The following is a 21787-nucleotide window of genomic DNA, read 5'->3' as shown; positions in this document are numbered from 1 at the left end:
AAGCCCCGACTGGTGGAGGGCTGCAGTGATAGTTGACTTTGTGGAACTTTCTTCCATCTCCCTACTGCATCTCTGGAGCTCAGCCACAGTGACCATTTCAGTTTTTCTTTTTTAATAAATTTGCAAATATTTCTACATTTCTGTTTTTTTCTGTCAAGATGGGGTGCTGAGTGTACATTACTGAGAAATAAAATGCACTTATGAGTTATAAGTTATTTAAAGGGGTCTGAATATATATATACATACACACACACACACACACACACACACACACACACACACAGTACTATACACTGTTCCTTTACTATACAGGAATAAACTGTGGTAATAAATACATGAATGGCTATGTAAAAGTAAAAAATATATATTACAAGAAAAGTCCAGCAGTTAAAATCTTACTTAAGGAAAAGTCACTCTTAAATATAAGATAAAAATTTGTTACAAAAGGTACAACTAGGTTATAAATACTTTATGACAAACACATTCCATTAATGCTGCTGAGCATCACACATTCAAGGTTAAAACAAAATATAGAGAGATGTTGCACTTGTAGAGTCCTTCATCAGACGTGGAAACACTATGGATGGTCATGTTTACTGTGGAACTGGTCCTGATGAAGAGGCCATCTTTATAGAAATCAGCAGTGTGGTTAGAGGATGTTGTCTTGTTTCTGCAGCACAGAGTGGCAGGATCTCCCTCCATCAAAGGAAGGACGGGACTCTCCAGGATCACAGAACCAGCTGGTCAACAAGTATTTTATATTTATTCAGTATTAAACATGAGTTAGGACTGGTTTTTCTATTTCAATGTAAACATACCAGTGACAGCGACGTTTACAGAGTTACTTCTCTCTCCCCATCCAGCCTCACACCAGTACTCTCCACTGTCATCTGAAAAAGCACCTCTAATTGTGCAGGATGACTCAGTTGACACTCCCCACTTAGAAAAACCACAAATCGCAATTTCTGATTTGATCTTCCTTAAAATATTCCACCCAGTCGAGCCATTGAAGCCTGTACATTTAAAAAGAGAGACTCATATTCAAAGACTTGCAGTCTGGTTGGAATGATCCAAAAATCTGCATCTGAAACAGAAAAGATCCCTGAGAAAAATACACAATAGCCATTGAATTAATCAAACACTACTGAAATAAAGTTATCTTTACACTGTTGTGTTTTTGTATCATCTTTACTTACCAACTTTCTGAGCATGTGCAGCCAGCTGCATGAACATCAGAGTCATCACTGTTGGGACACAGGACAAGAGCTAAACACCACAAAGATACTTCTGCAGCACTTTTATGCTTTGATGATTTTTGTCTTTTTGATCACACATGATCATTGCAAGGACACTGAGAAGTAAAGTGTCAGATGTATGATCTAAAATGGAGTAATTGTTGTAAAGTCATAAACACACATTCCTGTGTGTCACCAAGAAGTTCCTCTACATTTAACCTGTGAAACAGAATATAATTCATTCATTATGTTTTACCTAAAATTATATCTTCATCATACATTTTTTGTAAATATCACAGGAAACGGAGACAAAGTCAGTCACTCTTGCGTCTCAAGAGACTACGCACTGTCCACTGTGGTTCTCCCACTCGCCCCCATCCCCCTAGGGCTGGATGCCATGGTGCAGACGTGGCCGAGGCGGCGTCTGTATGCCTTTCCCCCTTCTGGAGCAGGTCCATCAGGCGGAGGTTTCGGCGTGGCATAGTGGGTATTCTCGTTCCCATAGTGTCGTCACCGACGCAGTGTCTCGTTCCCCTTCTTGTTGAACAAGGGTTACATACGTAACCCGAGACGTTACTTTTTTACATTTCTGATGGGTGGGGTGGGGCTAAGGCCTGCACAGATGTTCATAAGGAATAGACCAACAGGCCAGGGGAGAAGGGGGCTTGGCTCGTGTTGCTCAACCTTTTCAGTATTAGTAAAAAAGTTTAGACTAAAGAAGGCGGCCAACCGGGATTTGTCACGGTACTCCAGATGGCCAAGCTGCTACTGTATATAGTGGTGTTTTATGAGATATTCCAAATATCTTGTTTATGTGGTTTTATAATGTATTTCAATGCTTTTTCAATGCTGTTATTTTTCTATGGTGGCACCTGTGTAAATTAATGGGCACTTCCTTGGTCTCTCAGCTGTTTGGGAATATGACTGGCCTGAGCCCCTCTTTGAAAGGGTGCTCCATTTTTGGATTCAGTGTGTGTGTATTTGATTGGTTGTCTTGCCCATCTTATTTTAATGTTCACACACAGTAGAAGCTGCTCTTTAGTCAACCACCACATGTGCATGCATTGAAGTGCAAACTTACCTCAGCGAGACAACTATTAAGCGTTCAAACAAAGCTGAGCCACTCAATTTTTTGACAATTTTAAAGGTTAGGCAGTTACCGCTGTGTCTTATCATCTTGCATTGTTTCATTCCCTTAGATATTATTTGTTCACTGCAGCTAACTTGACATCTGGTGTAAAAGCCTAGAGTGAGGGCCTTAAGATGCACAAGATGTACCATGCTGTGTTACTGTAAGGTAGATATCTGCTGGGTTGCAGGGCTGTAAGGCACCAGTCGCATTTATCACCTGGAGTGTCGGCCAGAACACTACTTAAGGCTGGGATGCACAACACAAGTATCAGCACAGGCATTGACGTCATACAGGAAATGAGAATAAGAGTTGAGATGGAAGGATGGTTTAACATTATTGTATTCAGGAGATAAATGTGTGTGTGTTTGTGTGAGAATGAGCACAATAGTGATCAAATATAGTTACACATACTGTACATCATACAACGCTCCTATCATTATCTTAATAGGAATATAAGAATAAACTGTAACATACACATTAAGTTAGAGCAATATAAACCCAACACCTGTAACAAACAGCCGAGCAAGCATTTAGCGATTCATTTCTTTCAAATGATCATAATTAATATTAGCCACACTCTGACACAGACATTCAACTGAACATATCCAACATGAAGTATGTCTGTTAACTAAAGAGAAAGTGCTCTTTGCTCGACTTAATACTAAGCAATCTACACATAGCAATGGAGTAACATCTAGTAACTACTAGACTCATGAACATGAAGGACTAACACTCTGAACTACTGTTAGCAGTAAACACTCTGTAACGGCATTTAACTTCCAGAAAAAATAATTAATGCACAAATTTCATAAACTTACTTCTGTCGTTGATGCACAACTCTTAGGAATAGTGACTTTAATAATATCTCGACCCACCAACTAGTAACACACACAGTGGGTGAGGGTAGTGGTGTGGGGGGTGGTAACCATGCATCTGTTATTGAACTTTAATAGGGCCGACATGTGGGCCTCTTGGTTGCACTTTTGTTTGACACTGACACATATGTACCAGCTTTGTAGGTCATGCTTTCAGCTTCGCACACAATCACTTTATATTACAACAATAATTTTAGTAAAAAAGAACATGGGGAACGGGTTGCTCTGAAGAAGAGAGGCAGCAAAAGGAGCAAATATTCGTACAATGGCATCCTGGCTCTGGCTAAATCTATCTGTCCACTGCAGAGGCTCTATCCACGAAGGAGTAACTAGTAAAATTTGTGTATTAGTACTCTATTATAACAGTAAACAAGTTTAATGTTGATATAACATATTTATAGGTTACACTTTCTAGTAAGCTGTAATGGTGACCAGGGGTTCCATTACCTGAAATAGTCAAGTCTGTATTAAGGTGGGGATAACTGATAAAGCAGGAGCCATACACATTGTTATTTTGATTGTTTATTTAATTTGTGAATCATTTGATAGCTGTCTTTGTGAGTGGTTCCACAGGGGGGGGGGGGGGGGGGGGTCTGGCCATCCTGCCTGTGTGGAAAGAAACCTCAATCAGGGATAGTCAAGGTTCACAATATAGTATTGACTGCTTTTACTCTATTTCAGTTAGTTGTTAAATTAGTTTAAACAAGATGAACAATGTAAGTACTCACCTCTTCCTGGTTGTCCCTTCAGCAGGGGGCGGAGTAAAAGGAGTGTTGTAGGCCCAAGCACCTGCTTAAGAGCTGCAGGAGCAAACCATGAAGCTGAGAGGGGGGGAGTAAAGCCATCAATAATGCTGACTTATGTGGTTATTTTGAGTATGCTTTATTGATTTACTGATAGAAATTTGTATTTATGTAAATATTCATTCTTTGGGCTCTATTTTTCTGTGGTGTTGGGTTTTTGGGTAAATTATTTATTATTCTAAATGATGGTGGTCCCCCCTGAGTAGTTTTACCCACTTAATTACCTGCAGGAGGGAGTGTATAAAAGGCAGCAAGTTACTTCCAGTGCAAGTTGTTTTTGTTGCTTGTTGGTGTCGGTGTCTCCTCTTGTTGGTATGGAAGACAATAAATGCCACGTTTGTGCTTGCGTTTTACCTCTGTCTCATGTCTCTCTCTGAAAAATGTAAAGCCACCGCCAGACCATCGGACATAAGCCTTTTTGAAACATTTCAACAGCTTAAGATTCGACAATTCAACTAATTCACAAATGAAACCATTTTCTGACTTGTTAAGGTTTGATTATGGCCAATATTAGTGTATTCATTATAATTTCAGTTACTAGTATTGTGATGGCCCCAGGTTTGGGCCCTCTCTTGTTGTTTGTATTTTGCTGCTTTGTCTCTTTAATCCAGGTAATTGGTGGGTGGAGCTGAGACCTGGTGTGAGATGCAACACACCTGAGCAGGCGGGGATCAGGTGGTTATAAAGGAGCCTGCTCCATGATTTATCTGCCTCTTCTCCTGGCCTGCTGACTGATTCTGTTGTGTTTGTTTCTTTGTGTTTTACACCCATACACTCCACTCACACATACACTGCATACACACTGATCTGACAGACACCTACAATTGTATATTTGTTTAATTTGCTATTATTAAAATATCTAGTATCATTTTCAGAATGTATGGTTTCCCTCTTTTCTCACTTACTGTTGAGCCAGGTTGTGACAACGCCTCTCGACATAGCGTCTGCGACTAAAAATTGTGTAGTGTGAACTAGGCTTAAGAAATCCCATTTTTTATGGTCACTCTATCTACATTGCATCTTTTTTTTTCTGTGTCATTAAGTTACAGGCTACACTGAGTGTCAAGTGTTGTTGAGTTGAGTTGAGTCTTGAGTCCAGTATTTTACACTAGAATGACTATTCATTTCGTATTCTGAATATTTAGATTTAAACTTTGGCACAAGTTGCATTTTAAATTTCATTTTGAATGTTTGAATGGTGCTGGCCAATCAGAAATGCTGCCAGGCACGTTGCAAGGATATTTACTCCACCTGTGCTAAGGGGGGGACTAAACCAATATTTGGGGGTGTTAAGAAAATATGAAAATAGGTAATTTCATGATGTCAAAGATGTCATGATACAGCATGGAGCAGGTCCAAAGGTTATGAGTTAAAACAGGTCATAAGTAAACAAAAGTGAAGAAAATTAAAGTGCAATACAAGGACACACACACGTTCATTCTCTGTATACTGGACCAACATTAACATTTAATATCAGACACCTGAGTTTCTCTGATGTGACTTTGATTGGAAAATGCATCATGACATTAAACAACTTTGAAGTATCAAATAAAACCACAGCAAGGAAACTTCTTTTATAACAACTAAGAGAATTTACACTTTAAATAAATATAATAAATGTTCTCAACCTACATTTAAAAATCACACAAAATCCTATAATTTAGGATTTTGATAACCTGCAGCTGAAAATATACTTTGTAACATTGAGTGGTAACCACCTCAATCATTAAAATAATAGGTGCCACTAGGTAGAAGCATTGTACTTAAAATTATTTTCATTCATTTCAACAATTATTCATGATTTATAGGTGATTTCTCTGTTTGTTTAAGTTTTTGTCTGGTTATTAAATAGTGTAACTAGAAATAGTGTACAATCCACCAAACATTACAACAAGAACAACAGTGTATTATTGTGGTAACATGCTCAGGATGTTAAAAGTTTTTGTTCTTTTGAAAGCTAACTATCGTCAGTTTAGGATTGAATTGTTTTGTTACTGAGATACTGATAAATAAATTTAGAATTTTAAAATGTGAAGTGGAACCTTTTGATTTCTCGATTTTCATACTGCAATCTTTAACACACAAATTGTTACTACAATATATGTAATGACAACTGCATTTATTAGTTGGTAACTGTTACATTCATGGAAAACCAAAGCAAAGCAAATTTATTTATAGCTCCATTTGTATAGAAGCAATTTAATGTTTTACATAGATATAAGCAAAAAACTAATTAAAAGGACAAATATGCTTAAAAGAAAGTAGGATAATTTTAAAAATAATTAAAAAAATAATTTGAGAGTAGAATAAAAATAAAATAAATCATAGTGGAAGTTAATGTCTTCTTTGGAATATAATCGAACCATCACGCATCACAGGGAGTGACTAGAGGTCTATATCTATTGTCTGTAATATAGTAATTTAGGGTAAGAATAGAGTGCAAGTTTACTCAATCATACATGAAAAGAGGAATATTTTTAACCTGGATTTAAAAATTGCTGCATTTGGAACACATCTAATATCTTGTGGTAATTTGTTTTAGAAATGGAGTGATGTGCTCTATTGTCTTGGTATGGGATACAACACTAGCAGCAGCATTCTGAGTGAGATGCAGCTTTTAAACAGTCAATAATATAAGAAAACACAATAATTTTGGTTACACTGAGTAATCCAAAAATCATACTATCATAATCTCTCAGTGGAGGGTTTGACGGATGTGGGGTTCCTCCCAGTCTTCTGAGCCACAGCCGCGTACTTTGCGGTGGCTCCGTACGCATTTACCCAACCTCCTGCTCCGGCCCAGCGTTGCGTTCCCAAGGAAAGCTGCTACTCAGCACATTTCCCCCACACTGCACGCCAGGCTGCGTGGAGGACGTTGAACCTCTGTTGTCTGGCTCTGCCTCCTTCCCCACACCCGTGGAGTCAAGACTGTTTGGCTGCAGCCTGGAGCCTCCAGTCTCGTGCGCTCCCGCGTGGTGCCTTCCGCTAGCTTCTACGGTGCAAAATAAAAACTCACGTCTGGTTCTTTCTGTCTCCTCGTACTTTGGTGTTTTTGAACTAAATAGTTACGGCGAATGAATAAAATAGTTAAAAAATATCTGCTGCTTATCCTGTATATGTTCCAACACACATACACACACACACACACACACACACACACACACACACACACACACTAGAATAAGCAATTGTATTTGCAGCGATTTCCCTATTAAGTGTGGAAACAATATACAATATAAACAAAAACGAGTCTTGGAGAGAGTATAACATGTTTATTATTTTGTTCTTCATTCTCACTGTCAACCTGCACATTGGCAGAAATTGCTGCAGGATCCAGGGTGGAGAAGATAGATGGAGAATATACCCTGCAGCTCACCTCTTCCAGCGTACCCTGTTTATAAGGACAACAGAACAAAATCATACTCTTGATCTGCTCTCATAAAGTGTTTAGATTTTGGTTTGTTTCAGACAGTCTTTTTGATAGCAAGCATGCTCAGCGGTGCCCTGCGCATTTTACTTTAAAAAACACTAATGTGTTTTTTATATAAAATCAAATAAAGAAACCACTGAAGTTCATTATCATAAATTGCTATAGGTAACGTTAGTGTCGAGCTAATATTCGCTAACAAACATCTTATTGAAACGCTCTAGCACTTTAAAGTGTTAAAGTTTCATCAAATACGTTAACGTCAGGGACACAACAATAACACCCAGAAATCTGCAAAGTATATTTATGGCCAAAATCGTAATTTAAGAGTTTATACGTTTTAATTGATTGCATGAATGAACCGTGACTCCGACATTTTTTCCTTATGCTGCTACTACTTCTTCTCTTGATTAAGACAAGATTGCAATTGGCATGGCTGTGAGCCCACGACAGTGGCTGTGCTGGCTCGTGTGGACCCCCCAGCCACATACGGTGTGTGTATGGGTCCATGACCCCCCTCTCCCTGTTAGGAGATGAACCCTCCTGATTTGTTTAGTGCGCTGCTGCCTCTCAAACAATGCTGCAGTCACAATGGTACTCACCCCCCATCTGCGACGGCGGCGAGGGCAGCAGGCAGCAGAGGGCAGCACCCACTTGTCCAATGTCTGTTATGACTTTTGTTTATTCTCTGTTATTAAATAACATTTTCACCTTACCAAAACCATCTGGTTTATGCTTACGTCTTCTCTACCTCTAGTGAGGAAAATAATGAATTTCATCCATTTTGGAATAAGGCTGTAACATAACAAAATGTGGAAAAAATAAGGCACTGTGAATACTTTCCAGATGCACAGTAAGTTGGATCATTTGACCTTTAATATAAGGCAGCCGGTCACTCTGATGTGATTGATGAAGTTAATTTGATCGGCTTTATTAACTTGATACTAAAGTGAATGCTGGATTGATGTCTGTTTGAATACAAGAGCTCTGCAGACTCAGAGATCACAGTGTTTTAAGCTTGAAAACAAATACATGCAGATGTAGAACATTGCACAGTTTCAGTTGAGCTTGACAGAAAGGAACTTTAAAGTCAACACATTTAAATTATTGTCACAGTGTGGTCAGTGTTTAGATCTGTGCGTCAGTCTTGTTTCACATGCTTGCTCCCTCCCTGCTTGAGTGTACATAGCTTTCTGTTTTAATCAGTCCCTGTTTGCTCATGTCAGTCTGCAACTCGATGCTTAGCCTGCATTTATCAGTTCTGCTTGTCTTTCAGCCCGTCTGCTCTACGTTTGTGTTTTCCCTGGATTATTTCATTATTACCTGCCTGGACTATTTATTGTTTTAATGTTTTGGATATTGGATGTTACGTTCCCCCTTTTGGATATCCTGTTTTTTGTTGGACTACCTTGTTTTGCTGGACTAGTCCTTTAAGTAGGACTCTGAACCTGTAAGTTGTTCTGTCACTCCAGGAAATAAATCAGTTTACAACATCCTGCTTGGTTAGTGCCTTGCAATTTGACGATAGAGGGTTACAAAGGGTGTTTGATTCCAAACTTCGAATGGACATCCTGCGTTCCTCTGGGTGAGGCGAAAAATTGTCATAAACAACAGGTATGTAGACTTTTTACATGAATCAATACGTAACCTGCATTTGGAAAACCAAAAAAGAAATAAATGTATGCATAGACCCTTTCTATGTGCTGTGCCCTGCTGAAATTGTCCAGACCCCTTGGTGTCATTTTTTGATGTGTGAGGTTAGCAACAATTGGCTACATTGAAGGTTTAGTTACAACTCTGGACTAATGCGAGATGGAAAGCAGTGGATTCACATTGACTATTAAAATGTTGATTAGCAGCACAGACTGGGCTATATGGATGCACATCTCTCAGTAAATAATAAACTTCACTTATTCAGTCAAGATATGTCGTATAAATAGTGTTTTCCATTTGAAAATGTATTAAAAGATGCCTGGGGAGTCAGTTTGAGCTACGGTTAAGTTTGTCAGCAGAGTAGATGCTTGATCATAGCCAGTAAAAGCCTCCATCCAAATCCAGTACAAGCACAGACACGCTCCAGACATATTTAGCAAGTCACACAGATCTCAGGTGAAACACAAGCAGCCTCAGCCAGTACGAGCACAGAAATGTACAGCCAGCATCATTCTTAACAGACAGCTAGTGCACAGACGTCCATCAAAACCAGCACTGGAATTTTCTGGAAGAGGTTTCCATTCAGGCTTATTACAAAGACGGTCTGTTTAAAGGAGAGGTAGAAGTGAGAGCAATGCAGTGTCAGGTTTTTGGCTCACAAGTTTGGTAGGAGGTCCCCATAGCAGAAATTTTTCTTAGGTGGTGACACAGGAATGTGTGCTTATACTCCGGTTTAAAGCCCTTTCTGACATGACAGTGCCAAGATTAATGGACTAAGCAAGCTAAGCTGGTAAAGCACATACTAACACATTTCATACACTTTAATCAAAAATAAGTCCAAATTATAATTTAAAAAATTACATGGGGGATGAGGGTGTATAAATGAATACAGTGGTTGAATAAACTGAGCCATAATGTAGATGAGGAAAAAGAGAAAGAGAAAGTGTGGAATAAGTGGAAAGAATGAAGTTGCCCCTCCTATTTTTATAAGTAGCTAGGGTAATCTGGTATCAATCACAGCAGTTTACACTGTATTTCCACCTATTTGCCATTTTAAAAATCCATTTGGTCCTATATTCCCTCTCGTCTTAACTGCTATGTTCGTCTGTATTATTTGAAATACAAATACAATCACATTAAATCACACATAAACAGATAGCAAATCCTCCAGTGTGGTCAGAATCAGAATCAGATTTATTTGCCAGGTATGTGAATGCATACAAGGAAATTAACTCTGGATCATACATTTCATACATCACCAAATGTCTGAAGCATGGGCTTCATGGGCTCACCTCAGGGTTGTCTGAGAGATATTTTGGATTTTATTGGTCTTATTGGTCTTTTCTATTTGACTTTTATTTTCAGAACTCCAGGATGATTCACATGATAGACAGACTCATCTGGAAACCTCATCTAAGTGGCTTCAGTTCAATGGTTTTGCATCACATTGCTGTCCTCCTTCTCCTAACTCACTCTTGTGGAGGTAAATTTCACACAAATAGATGTTAACACCCTTTGTTTGAGTTTAACTCTATCCCTGCCATGTGATACCACACTACAAAACAATAAACAACATCAATGTACACTATAGGCCTGCAATCAATTTTGCAACCTAAGTTTTCTTCTCTTAAAATATACGTCGACCAGATTATGTGTATTTAAAGTGATGTTGGAAATAAGAAATACAATCTTTATTTATCAACTCAAAAGTTTAATTAACATTTGTGGTGTATAACATATGTGCATTTGACCATTACAGTTTAAAATAACACTCTAGCAGCTGGATAGAGGCTCAGTGAACTCTTAAGGGGGAGTAATGATTGATGGGTGTGTAAATAGTGAACCTTCCTATGGAATTTGACCTCGGACCCAGTGATAGGGAGAGTAGTGATTAGTGTTTATGAAGGGACTGGACCCTTATATGGTATTTAGCAGATACCTAAACATGTCCTATATAAGCTGTGTTTGATGTACAGAGAGACAGAGTGGCCATCGGGCTGGGTCACTCTCCAAGCTGCTGCAGAGCTTGTAATTGATGCTGAATTCCTTGAACAGTGTCAAGCGAATTTCTTCTCAACACATCATCGCAGCATTATTGTTCGGACACCACACATTCAATAATTCACACCATTCCTCAGTTCAGTATTTTTGCAGCAACAACCTTACTACCTAGTCTACAGTCTGACATTAAAAAAAACTTTTATATATTACCAAACAAACTGTCCCTAAAATAAAAGCATTAAAACCTTTAACTTAGCACTCTGTGACACATGTTGGCTTGCTTTCAGCTGAGCAGGTGGAGACCTGTTGTCCCGTTGGGGCTCTCTGTAGCTGTATGGGCTCGCTGCGAGACAGTTCACTACTGCAAAACTGTATACTCAACTCGACTCGACTAGGCTGCTCCTGATATCAGCTCTCGTACATACTTGCTGCCCTCATTCTGGGCTCTATACATAAGCGGCCTCTTTGGGCCCCCTTCCTCACTTGGTCCCTGTCCCATGGATTTTCTGAAAAATGTTTACACATAATTGAGCTAACAGCTGTACACATTAAACTGGAGTGGTGATTAGGGAAGTCACTGATGAACTGTTTGTACTACATTTAAACAAATAATCATAAAATGTGATTTATGTTTAAGTCTGCACAGTTTGAAATCTCATCACATTTCAACCCTCTCTTCTCAACCTACTTCATCCCACAATTACTTTACTGTGGTTAAATGAGTATCATCAGTTTAACAGAACATTATGTTATTCATATTTACTTGAGAATTTATTATTTCCAAGGTATAACACAAAACTGAAAAATACCATCTTATTTGTCTAACCCCTACATTGAAATGAATGCTCACTATACTGCATGATAAAAGACAACTGAAGAAGACATAAGTCGTCACAGCGTGCCATCATGACCCCCCGCCCCCTACAACACCCTTGCCCTTGACACTCTATGATGTAGATGTAACAAAGAGAGGGTTTCAGCCAAAGTTATATAGCCGCTACATAATGTAGTCATAATGTAGAAAAAACAAGAATTATGAAACAGACTTGTTTTTTCCCCTTAGGTCAGTCTCAGGTGACTGGTCCATCTCAGCCAATAGTGGCGATGGTTGGTGATGATATCATTTTGCCATGTTACCTGGAACCTGCTGTGGATGCTGCAGACATCACTGTGGAGTGGGCAAGACCTGACCTAAAACCCAGATTTGTCCATTTGAGGCGAGATGGTGTGGAGCTTCTGCTTGAGGAGCATCCATTGTACATGGGGAGAACATCACTGTCCGTCAACAAACTCAAGCGTGGAGACATTTCACTGAAACTCTCCAAAGTGAAGTTCTCTGACGCGGGAACATACAGGTGCCTCGTCCCCACGCCTGGTACGGAATCTGTAATCGATCTTGCTGTAGGTAAGTTTGCATGAAATTGTGCACTTACAAAAAGACCTATAAATATTCATGAAAGGTATAAATGCATTGACATAATTAAGCGACAGAAAGGGTTTGGAATGCCTGCTAACATCATATGCAGTAGAAGGTGACAACAGGAAAAAGTTTAGATGAACCTGTTGGATCAGTAACGGCATACTAAATCTGTTGATGCCTGCAGCAACTAGCAGAGACTCTACAGAGTTAACACTAAAACTACAAAGGCAGTCATTTTGACTTTTGCAATGTACAGTGGGGCCAAAAAGTATTTCGTCAGCCACTGATTGTGCAAGTTCTCCTACTTAGAAAGATGAGAGAGGTCTGTAATTGTCATCATAGGTACACTTCAACTACGAGAGACAAAATGAGAAAAAAAAATCCAGGAAATCACATTGTAGGATTTTTAAATAATTTATTTGTAAATTATGGTGGAAAATAAGTATTTGGTCATCCACAAACAAGCAAGATTTCTGGCTCTCACAGACCTGTAACTTCTTCTTTAAGAAGCTCTTCTGTCCTCCACTTGTTACCTGTATTAATGGCACCTGTTTGAACTCTTTATCTGTATAAAAGACACCTGTCCACAGCCTCAAGCAGTCAGACTCCAAACTCAACCATGGCCAAGACCAAAGAGCTGTTGAAGGACACCAGGAAGAAAATTGTAGACCTGCACCAGGCGGGGAAGAGTGAATCTACAATAGGCAAGCAGGTTGGTGTGAATAAATCAACCATGGGAGCAATTGTAAGAAAATGGAAGACATACAAGACCATTGATAATCTCTCTCGATCTGGGGCTCCACGCAAGATCTCATCCTGTGAGGTCAAAATGATCATTGAATGACCTGCAGAGAGCTGGGACCAAAGTAACAAAGGCTACCATCAGTAACACACTCTGCTGAGAGGGACTCAAATCCTGCAGTGCCAGGCGTGTCCCCTTGCTTAAGCCAGTACATGTCCAGGCCCGTCTGAAGTTTGCCAGAGAGCATATGGATGATCCAGAAGAGGACTGGGAGAATATCATGTGGTCAGATGAAACCAAAATAGAACCTTTTGGTTAAAACTCAACTCGTCGTGTTTGGAGGAAGAAGAATGCAGAGTTGCATCCCAAGAACACCATACCTACTGTGATGGGAGAGGAAACATCATGCTTTGGGACTGTTTTTCTGTAAAGGGGACAGGAAATTGATCCGTGTTAAGGGAAGAATGAATGGGGCCATATATCGTGAGATTTTAAGCCAAAACCTCCTTCCATCAGTGAGCGCCTTGAAGATGGAACGTGGCTGGGTCTTCCAGCATGACAATGATCCCAAACACACCGCTCGGGCAACGAAGGAGTGGCTCCGTAAAAAGCATTTCAAGGTCCTGGAGTGGCCTAGCCAGTCTCCAGACCTCAACCCCATAGAAGATTGGTGGAGGGAGTTGAAAGTCTGTGTTGCCCAGCGACAGCCCCAAAACATCACTGCTCTAGAGGAGATCTGCATGGAGGAATGGGCCAAAATACCAGCTACAGTGTGTGCAAACCTGGTGAAGACTTACAGGAAACGTTTTACCTCTGTCATTGCCAACAAAGGTTATGTTACAAAGTATTGAGTTGAACCATAATTTACAAATACATTCTTTAAAAATCCTACGACGTGATTTCCTAGATTTGTGTTTTATTTTTTTTTCTCATTGTCTCTCATAGTTGAAGTGTACCTATGATGGAAATTACAGACCTCATCTTTCTAAGTAGGAGAACTTGCACAATCAGTGGCTGACTAAATACTTTTTGCCCCCACTGTAATAACGCTGTTGAGGGGGGGGCATGTCCCAAAATGACCCTGACTTTTCCTAACTATGTGTATATTTTATTTTAACATTGGAATTGTATTAAAATTACAACACAAAAGAGTATTTATACCTTGAATGGTGATAACGTGTCCATAAAGGCAGTTACTATGCATTGAAATGCATATTAGAGTTGATTTTAAGTTAATGTTTGGTGTCCTGATGTTTCTTATTACCTATCCTAACATTAAAGATCCAATCATTCTTAGATTTTATATTTATTATTGAAATTATATGCAAATAATGTGTGAGCAGTCAGAATGACTTCTATGGCCATTCTAATAGTTATATAATTGCTCTACCACAGACATTTATCCTCACTAATTAAAGTATTTTTCAGTTATGACTGTGCATATTAGGTGTGGTGTCCAAGCTGAATCATTAGGCTAAGAAGTGTTGTATTTTCATTTGTCACAACTTTACATTTAAACAGCCTTTGACATGTCTGCTCTCTATTAGGCGCTGTCTCGTCACCTGAAATACACATTTCTACAGTCAGCAAAGGAGTGATGTTAGACTGTAAATCTAAAGGCTGGTATCCAGAGCCTGAGGTGTTTTGGCTGGACGGTGAGGGAAACCTCCTCTCTGCTGGACCTACAGAGACAGTCAGAGGTCCTGATGACCTCTATACTGTCAGCAGCAGAGTGACTGTGGAGAAGAGACACAGCAACAGCTTCACCTGTAGAGTCCAACAGAAGGACATCAACCAGACCAGACAAGTGGAGATTCATATTCCAGGTAAACACGACTTAGACAACACATATATTCTTACAGTATAATAATATTAATGTAGTCGCCACAGAAATTATTTGCCACAAGTAGTAAATAGAGGCCTAACAAAATCGCAATTGTGCTTTAATAGACCAACCAAACAATCAACCATAAGTAATGAGCTTGACACACTATATGAATAAAACACACTCTTATTAAAATTTAACAAATTTAATAATAATCTCAAACGCTGCTGGTTGTTCACCAGTGAAGAGCGGTGAAACAACAGCATGGCTCTGTCAATAAATAAAAAGTAAAAGTTATGTTGCGTTCTCTGGCGGACCGGAGAGGAGACGACCACTGTGGTAATTCAGCTAAGGAAAGACTCAGGGCTCTCAGGGGCTGGCAGTAACTCAGCCTGCCGAGTGAAGACAGACTCCCAGGAGGACCCATGTGAGCGCTGAACGGTTAGTTCATTCCTGCTCAACAGTAGCCGAGATGTCACGTGAAAAATTAACGCCTCAAACCCAGAGAACCACAGTTGAGAGTCGTGAACTAATCAGTTGTTTCCTGTGCTGACAGAGACCATGCAGCTGCTGTATAATGAGTGAACGTAAGAGTTCAAGACTATTCACGCATTTGTGAAAATGAACGAATTACTCACTGAAACAACACGTTCCTCCTGAGTCACATACAAGATTAGGTCAAATAAACGAAACGTTCTTTGAACAACACAACACTAGTGTTTTGTGGAACTAGACTTGTGACTGCGCCAATGTGGCCCCATGGTGGGTGATATCAAAAGATAAACCCCAGAAAACGCTTCGCAGGAGCGCGCAAAGCTGGCCTCTATTTACTACTGCCACATCTAGGGTAAGTAATGACCACAAAGCCCTCTACCACAACATATACTCAGTGTCACTGGTAGCACTTACTGGTCAGTTGTCTTTAGTTCCAGTTCATCTTGGCTAACAATGAGACACTGATTGGGGACGAGGGCTATTATTCATTGTCCAAAGTCTCAACAGATCTTTGCATTCATAGCAACTTCCTTTGTTTCTGTTTTTCTCCTTCTCTCCCTTTATTCCTACAGACAGACACAGATAAGACTCACCTTCTTGGCCTTCAGCAACCAGTGAATAGGACAAATTATCACCTTGTGACTATAAGAATATTAACATTTTTTGTGTGTTTTGATTTCAGATGATTTTTTGTTGTCCCACCTACTTCTGCTGTTCGTCTCAGCATCACAGTGGCTGTTTGGTTCACATGTGTTCTTATTCTTGTTCTGGCTGCGTGGAAATATAGAGATCATCACAAAATCAGTGAGTTACAAATTTATTCAAGTTCTTTATAATTTACAGCAGTTTGATGGTAGTTATAAAATATATGTAGCAGACTTACTGTCCAGTTTATGGTAAGCTAAGCTAACAGCTAACAGACTGTAGCTGCATTGTTAATGTGCCATGGTGGACTAAGAAAGGGGCAAACTGAATGAAAGCCAAACTATGCCACCTAGGGAATTGCACCCCAGGAAACATTTGAACCTTTATTATTTGAAGAAGATAAAGAAATAAGGCGCACAGGAACGTTACTGATGAGACAGAGGCCTGTTTCTAAATGCACCAAAACGTATTTATTTTTAAGCAATAAAAAAAAAAAGAGAGACACGTGAAGCTATAATAAAAACTATAAGTATAGGATGGTAGGATTAATAAAATTTCTTTATTACAATAAATTGTTCAAAACTAAGCAGAGGTCAGTTGGAGAGGCAGACTACGCTGAGGAGTGCCCAGGAGTGCTGCCACTACTGACCTTAATTGTAGCACTACAAACCTCCACAGCATTACTAACAACAAAAAAGTGTAGTCTAAATTGTGTCTCATTGCAATTGCTCACATGCAGAAAAGTGAAAAGTGAAGTCTCCCAAAAAGATGGCACCCTGCTCTGAATATATAATCTGAATACAAAAAGAATCAGAAACAAAGTAACATAATAACCCTGTTAGCTGGACAAAGGGCAAATTATATCACAAAGACTTTTCAAGAAAGGGGGTGGACATTTATGCAGTCATCTTCTTTACCTTATACATTTTAATTGACATTAGTTTTTAAAAATCTCTTTACACTTTGATATTAAAGAGGGTTTTTTTGCAAAGTCTTGTCAAAAAAGCCAAATTATATTGATTATTATTCCACGTATAAAAGAAATAAAAGGGTGAAACATCCAAGGGGAGTGAATACTTTTTATAGGCATTGTAGTATTGGGTGTTTGGATGGTCATTGTGTGTGTGTGAGAGAATATTCTTCAAAGCTGTTTTTTTTTTTTTTTTAAAGCCAATCATTCATTTTACATGCAGAGATATAGTGAAGAGGCAGAGGTGCTGTCTGTTGAGCAAAAGTTGCAGGGTTAATGAGACCAAGCAAGGTATTGCCATCAAGTCTCAATTATAATGATTCCTGCTGCTAATTGCTTTCTCACTTATATCTGCTAGTGAATTATAGGGCCAAAATATGAGAGACAGGTGGTAGCTACAACACTAAAATCAAGCCTTAAATTGCAATTTTGTGCATCTCCTGCTGTAAAAGAGCAACCAATGAGTGCAATAAATTTTCTTCTGGGTTGGCATTAAAATATTTACCGAATTGCATTTTTTTGGTCGTCAGCTTTGTTGAATTAGCCCACATCTTCACCAGCAGCTGGTGGTGTGCATTTACTGAATGAAGCTCCAAGTACTGAACCATTTTTGACACTATTGTGTTGGAAAGCGATAATGCTACAGAACACAGAAAACAAGATTCCTAACAGTGTTTCAAACAGGTAAGCAACTAGAATCAAGGTGAAAAAGATGGGCATGAAAGTATTCCTTTCACATACCTGGGCAACTAACACTAACCACAGGCATAGCAAGGACAGATGATGAAGCAGAGGATGAACAAAATAACACAGGTGTCATATATATATAGCCTGAGCCTGATAAAGACATTGGCCAGAGGAGGTGATAAGTCAATCTAACTCTCTGGAAAACAAAGTTAACCTTCGCTCAACTGGTCTCACAAAACTGGTTACCAATCACCTGTGTTAACTCTGGGATTACGATTCCAATGGTAGATATTTATTTGTCCTTTTGGAAAATTAATAATTTATGTGACATTAGAAGATCCAGGGTATTTTTTTCTCTTTTATATATGTGTGTGATATTACGTATGTAATGTGGAATCTGTTTTCTTACTGCTGCATAACTTTAGTCAAGTAGAATGTTCTACTGTTCGCATGTATGAAAATGTATGGAGACGAGTTCTCTGGAGTGACGAATCATGCTTCTCTGTCTGGCAATCCGATGGACGAGTTTGGGTTTGGCGGTTTGGTGGATGGGGGATTATGATGTGGGGTCATTTTTCAGCCGTTGAGCTTGGCCCTTTAGTTCCAGTGAAAGTAACTGTTAATGCTTTGGCATACCATCCAAGGACCTTGGATGAGAGTGTTTGGTGTGGACTTTACTGGCCTACACAGAGTCCTGACCTCAACCCAACAGAACACTTATGGGATGAATTTGAGCTGGGACTGCAGCAGGATTTCTCGTTCAACATTTGTTCCTGACCTCACAAATGTGTTTCTAAAACAATGGTCAAAAATTCCCATGAACAAACTCCTAAACCTTTTGGACAGCCTTCTCAGAAGAGATGAAGCTGTTATAGCTGCAAATTGAACAACTCCACATGAAACCCTACGGATTAAGAACCCAAAACTTTTGGCAATACAGTGTACTTTCTTGATTGTAAGGATCTCGCTCTCCTCTGTTGTACTTGAACCTTTTATATGAAGTATTTTGTCTACACTGGGATTCTGTATTAATATTTTGTGACAGCTGATTGGTCAGGATGTGGTTCTTTCCTATGCTTTGAATTATAAATCTGAAGAAAACCTACTCCTTGTCCGTTTGGCCTGCAGCGTTGGTTGCAATAAACTCACAGTTAAATCCAGCTATTTTTGTAAAACCAAAAAGGCAGGGCTAACGACAAAGTAAGTATTATTAAATTGACAAGGTTTAAACTTGAAAATTAACACCATTATTGGTTCTATTTATACAGAAAATGATGAAGATCAAGCAGAACGGGGAGACACATCAAAGAAGATCAAAACATTTAGCAACGATGCAGAACTTCAGTTACTGCTTGAAGGAGAAAGAGTGCAGCACATGACAGACAGGGAAAAAATGTGTATTTAGATAAGCTGGAGAACAAACTTAATGAAGAGTTACAAAGGAATGAAAAAGAGTCTGAGTTTGTAATAAAGGCAGTTGGTGCACTGAAAGAATATAAGACAGAACTGGATAACCACAGATTTCAACTTGAACGACTCCCAGAATGGATTGAGAAGCAGATTAACATATTCAAGAGACTTCTGTCCGAGGCGTTTAGTGAGGAGAAGAAAATACCTATCGAGAGATCCTAACAGATCTACAGAAGAGAAAAGAAGCAACTGGAAAACTGTTAGAGGACACAAAAAAACTACTTCAGAGAACAGAGGAGGAGGTGCTTCAGAAAACAGAACGAAAAATAAAACTTGAGAATTTAAAGGAGCCAATTAATAAACACCTGAAGGTGATAAAATCTCAGAGGAATGAGATTCAGGTGAAACTTCAGACAGAGCAATCAGAGGAAGAGGGGGCTAAACTTGACATTGTCCCTTAATGCTTTCTCACTCCTTCTTGTCTCCTGTCAACTCGTCACCATCATCATCTAACAAAGGCATACCGCTGTGTCTATATTTGATTACTGACTATTTTAACATTCCTTCCACCACTGGGTAAGGCTAATTGTTCTCAGTTTTACCAATTTTCAATAATTGCTCATTTTAAATGATCTTAAATGAATCTGTCAAAATGTTTGTTCTGTTCATATTAACTGTTCCGTTTTACTGCAGTTTACAGTACTCAGTGTCCTCTGGTGGCAGTGAGTGACAGTTCAGAACTGAAATGGGGAGAGAAGGAAATAAGTGTTACAGAAAGTTTGTGTCAAAACCAAATTAATGAGAAGTTGAAAAATTTTAAAACAGAGGCATGATAAAATAATCACATAAACCTGTAAATATGTTTACTAGTACTGTATCTGATGACATAGTTGTAATGGTTTATTTTAAATATATCTCTTGTAGTATAAAAGTTTCAAAATGCTGTCTGATTTTTCACATCGCGATTAACCTCGTATTTTAAGGGTTAAAATTATTCTTATTATTATTATTTACATCTTATTATTAACTTACATTATATTACATTATTTACATCTTGTTTTCCAGTCATTGTCATTTTTTGTTCAAGTATCAAAAGTACCAGTATAAATTTTCTGTTTCTCTGTATAAATAAATAAACCCCATAAATAAAAGCTTCTTCATTGTTAATACAGTCACAGTGGATGACAGAGCTGCAGTCTAGACTTGTGTGCGCTTCAAAATGAGTTTAATGAATAAATGGAAAAACACTGTCTCTACCATTGTGTGAAATTATACAACCGTCAGTGAATCATTACATGGACGAATGACACAATTGTCCATTTGATGTTCAAACGCACATCCAAACTGATGTGTAACCAGAACTAATGTATCATGATCAATGCAATGATGAGCATACACTGCAAGTATACCACGGACCCAGATGAAACTGACTGTGTAATGAACCTGATGATATGGTTTAGAAAGAGACAGAAAGTGTTTTGCAGGTTTGGGGGACAGTGGGATCGGGCCTATGTGTATAAATATCCTTTTAGCCTTTGTGTAGTTGCCAGATCATCTTGTTCGCATAACAGAGTTCCAGCCATTTTCCTCAGTATTATTTCGTAGTGTTTCACCTCAATGTATTAGACTAGTGCTTGTTTAGACCTAGATTTCTGCCTTATCGTTTTGGAAACCTCTGCCTGTAAACCAACAGTGTCAGCTGAGTTGTGCCTTGTCAGTCCATTCCTCCGGTCTGTGCATGATACAAAAGGCTCAAACACATCAGAGACTCAGGACACCGTCTTTGTTGTGGTGGCGGCCCGGCTGACGGCGAGTGTCCTTGTTTGTTCTCCTTTTATTCAGTTACTCTGCTTTTTCCTTGGTTTTCTCTGTTCCCTGCCTGCCTCCCTGTGTTTTCTCCCCTGTGTGTGTGCTCTCTCTCTCCCTCTGCTCCTGAGCCCAGCCAACGACCCGCACCTCATCAGCCACCTCGTCAGCCTGCCACACCTGCCAGTATTTCAACCCCGGTTCTCCACACCATTCTTACTTGATCGTCATCGCTCCCGACCTGGTGCCAACTTCTCAAGCGCAGGTTTAAATAACCTTTGTTTTCCAGCCCCCGGTTATTCCTCGCACTACTGTCTTTCTGTCCGCCCAGGTTCACTCACCCTCGTCGTCCGTTCTGTCGGCTGGGCTCATCCTCCGGTCCTCTCCTCTCCGGGCTTCCCCCACGGCGTCCTCCCAGTTCTCCCTTGCATCCTCCCTTCCTCGGCCCCTGTCCCCCGGCTCTCTGGTCCCAGTTAACTCGGTTCAACGTGTCTGTGTTTCCCCAGCTTCCACTTCTCCCTCCACTCCGGTCCTTCAACCCCTTTTTCCCCTCAATAAACCTCCTTTCCTCTGAGCGTTGCATTTGGGTCCTCTCTGTCCTCACACCACACCACCACCAACATTTTTTGTAACTATTCTCAATTGTAACTCATTGGTAGCT

At 39.5% G+C, this 21787-nt stretch overlaps 2 protein-coding genes and 1 pseudogene across 5 annotated transcripts in view; all 3 read left to right on the top strand.

Moving 5' to 3' along the window:
- The window catches only part of LOC119912524 (trichohyalin-like), a 729783-nt gene that overhangs the window by 323466 nt on the left and 384530 nt on the right, over positions 1–21787 (top strand). The window lies entirely within an intron of this gene.
- Positions 1–21787, top strand: part of LOC119912537 — a 452474-nt pseudogene that overhangs the window by 173558 nt on the left and 257129 nt on the right.
- LOC119912525 overlaps positions 8694–21787 on the top strand; it is a 35894-nt gene continuing 22800 nt past the window's right edge. Inside the window, exons 1-4 of one of the 2 annotated variants that reach the window (XM_038731757.1) lie at positions 8694–9086; positions 10491–10608; positions 12190–12531; positions 14836–15077. In XM_038731757.1, coding sequence (XP_038587685.1) covers positions 10500–10608; positions 12190–12531; positions 14836–15077 — 693 coding nt within the window. In that variant the 5' untranslated portion in view covers positions 8694–9086; positions 10491–10499. Of the gene's footprint in view, positions 9087–10490; positions 10609–12189; positions 12532–14835; positions 15078–21787 lie in introns of those variants that run through there. The other variant, XM_038731758.1, reaches the window with a different exon arrangement.

The sequence above is a fragment of the Micropterus salmoides genome, unplaced genomic scaffold (assembly GCF_014851395.1).
Source record: "Micropterus salmoides isolate LMB-PRFRI ecotype aquatic unplaced genomic scaffold, ASM1485139v1 Ms_hic_scaffold_2, whole genome shotgun sequence".
NCBI classification, from domain to species: Eukaryota; Metazoa; Chordata; class Actinopteri; order Centrarchiformes; family Centrarchidae; genus Micropterus; species Micropterus salmoides.
The sequence above is the reverse complement of the archived record's forward strand: the minus strand, read 5'-3'. Positions and strand labels throughout refer to the sequence as shown.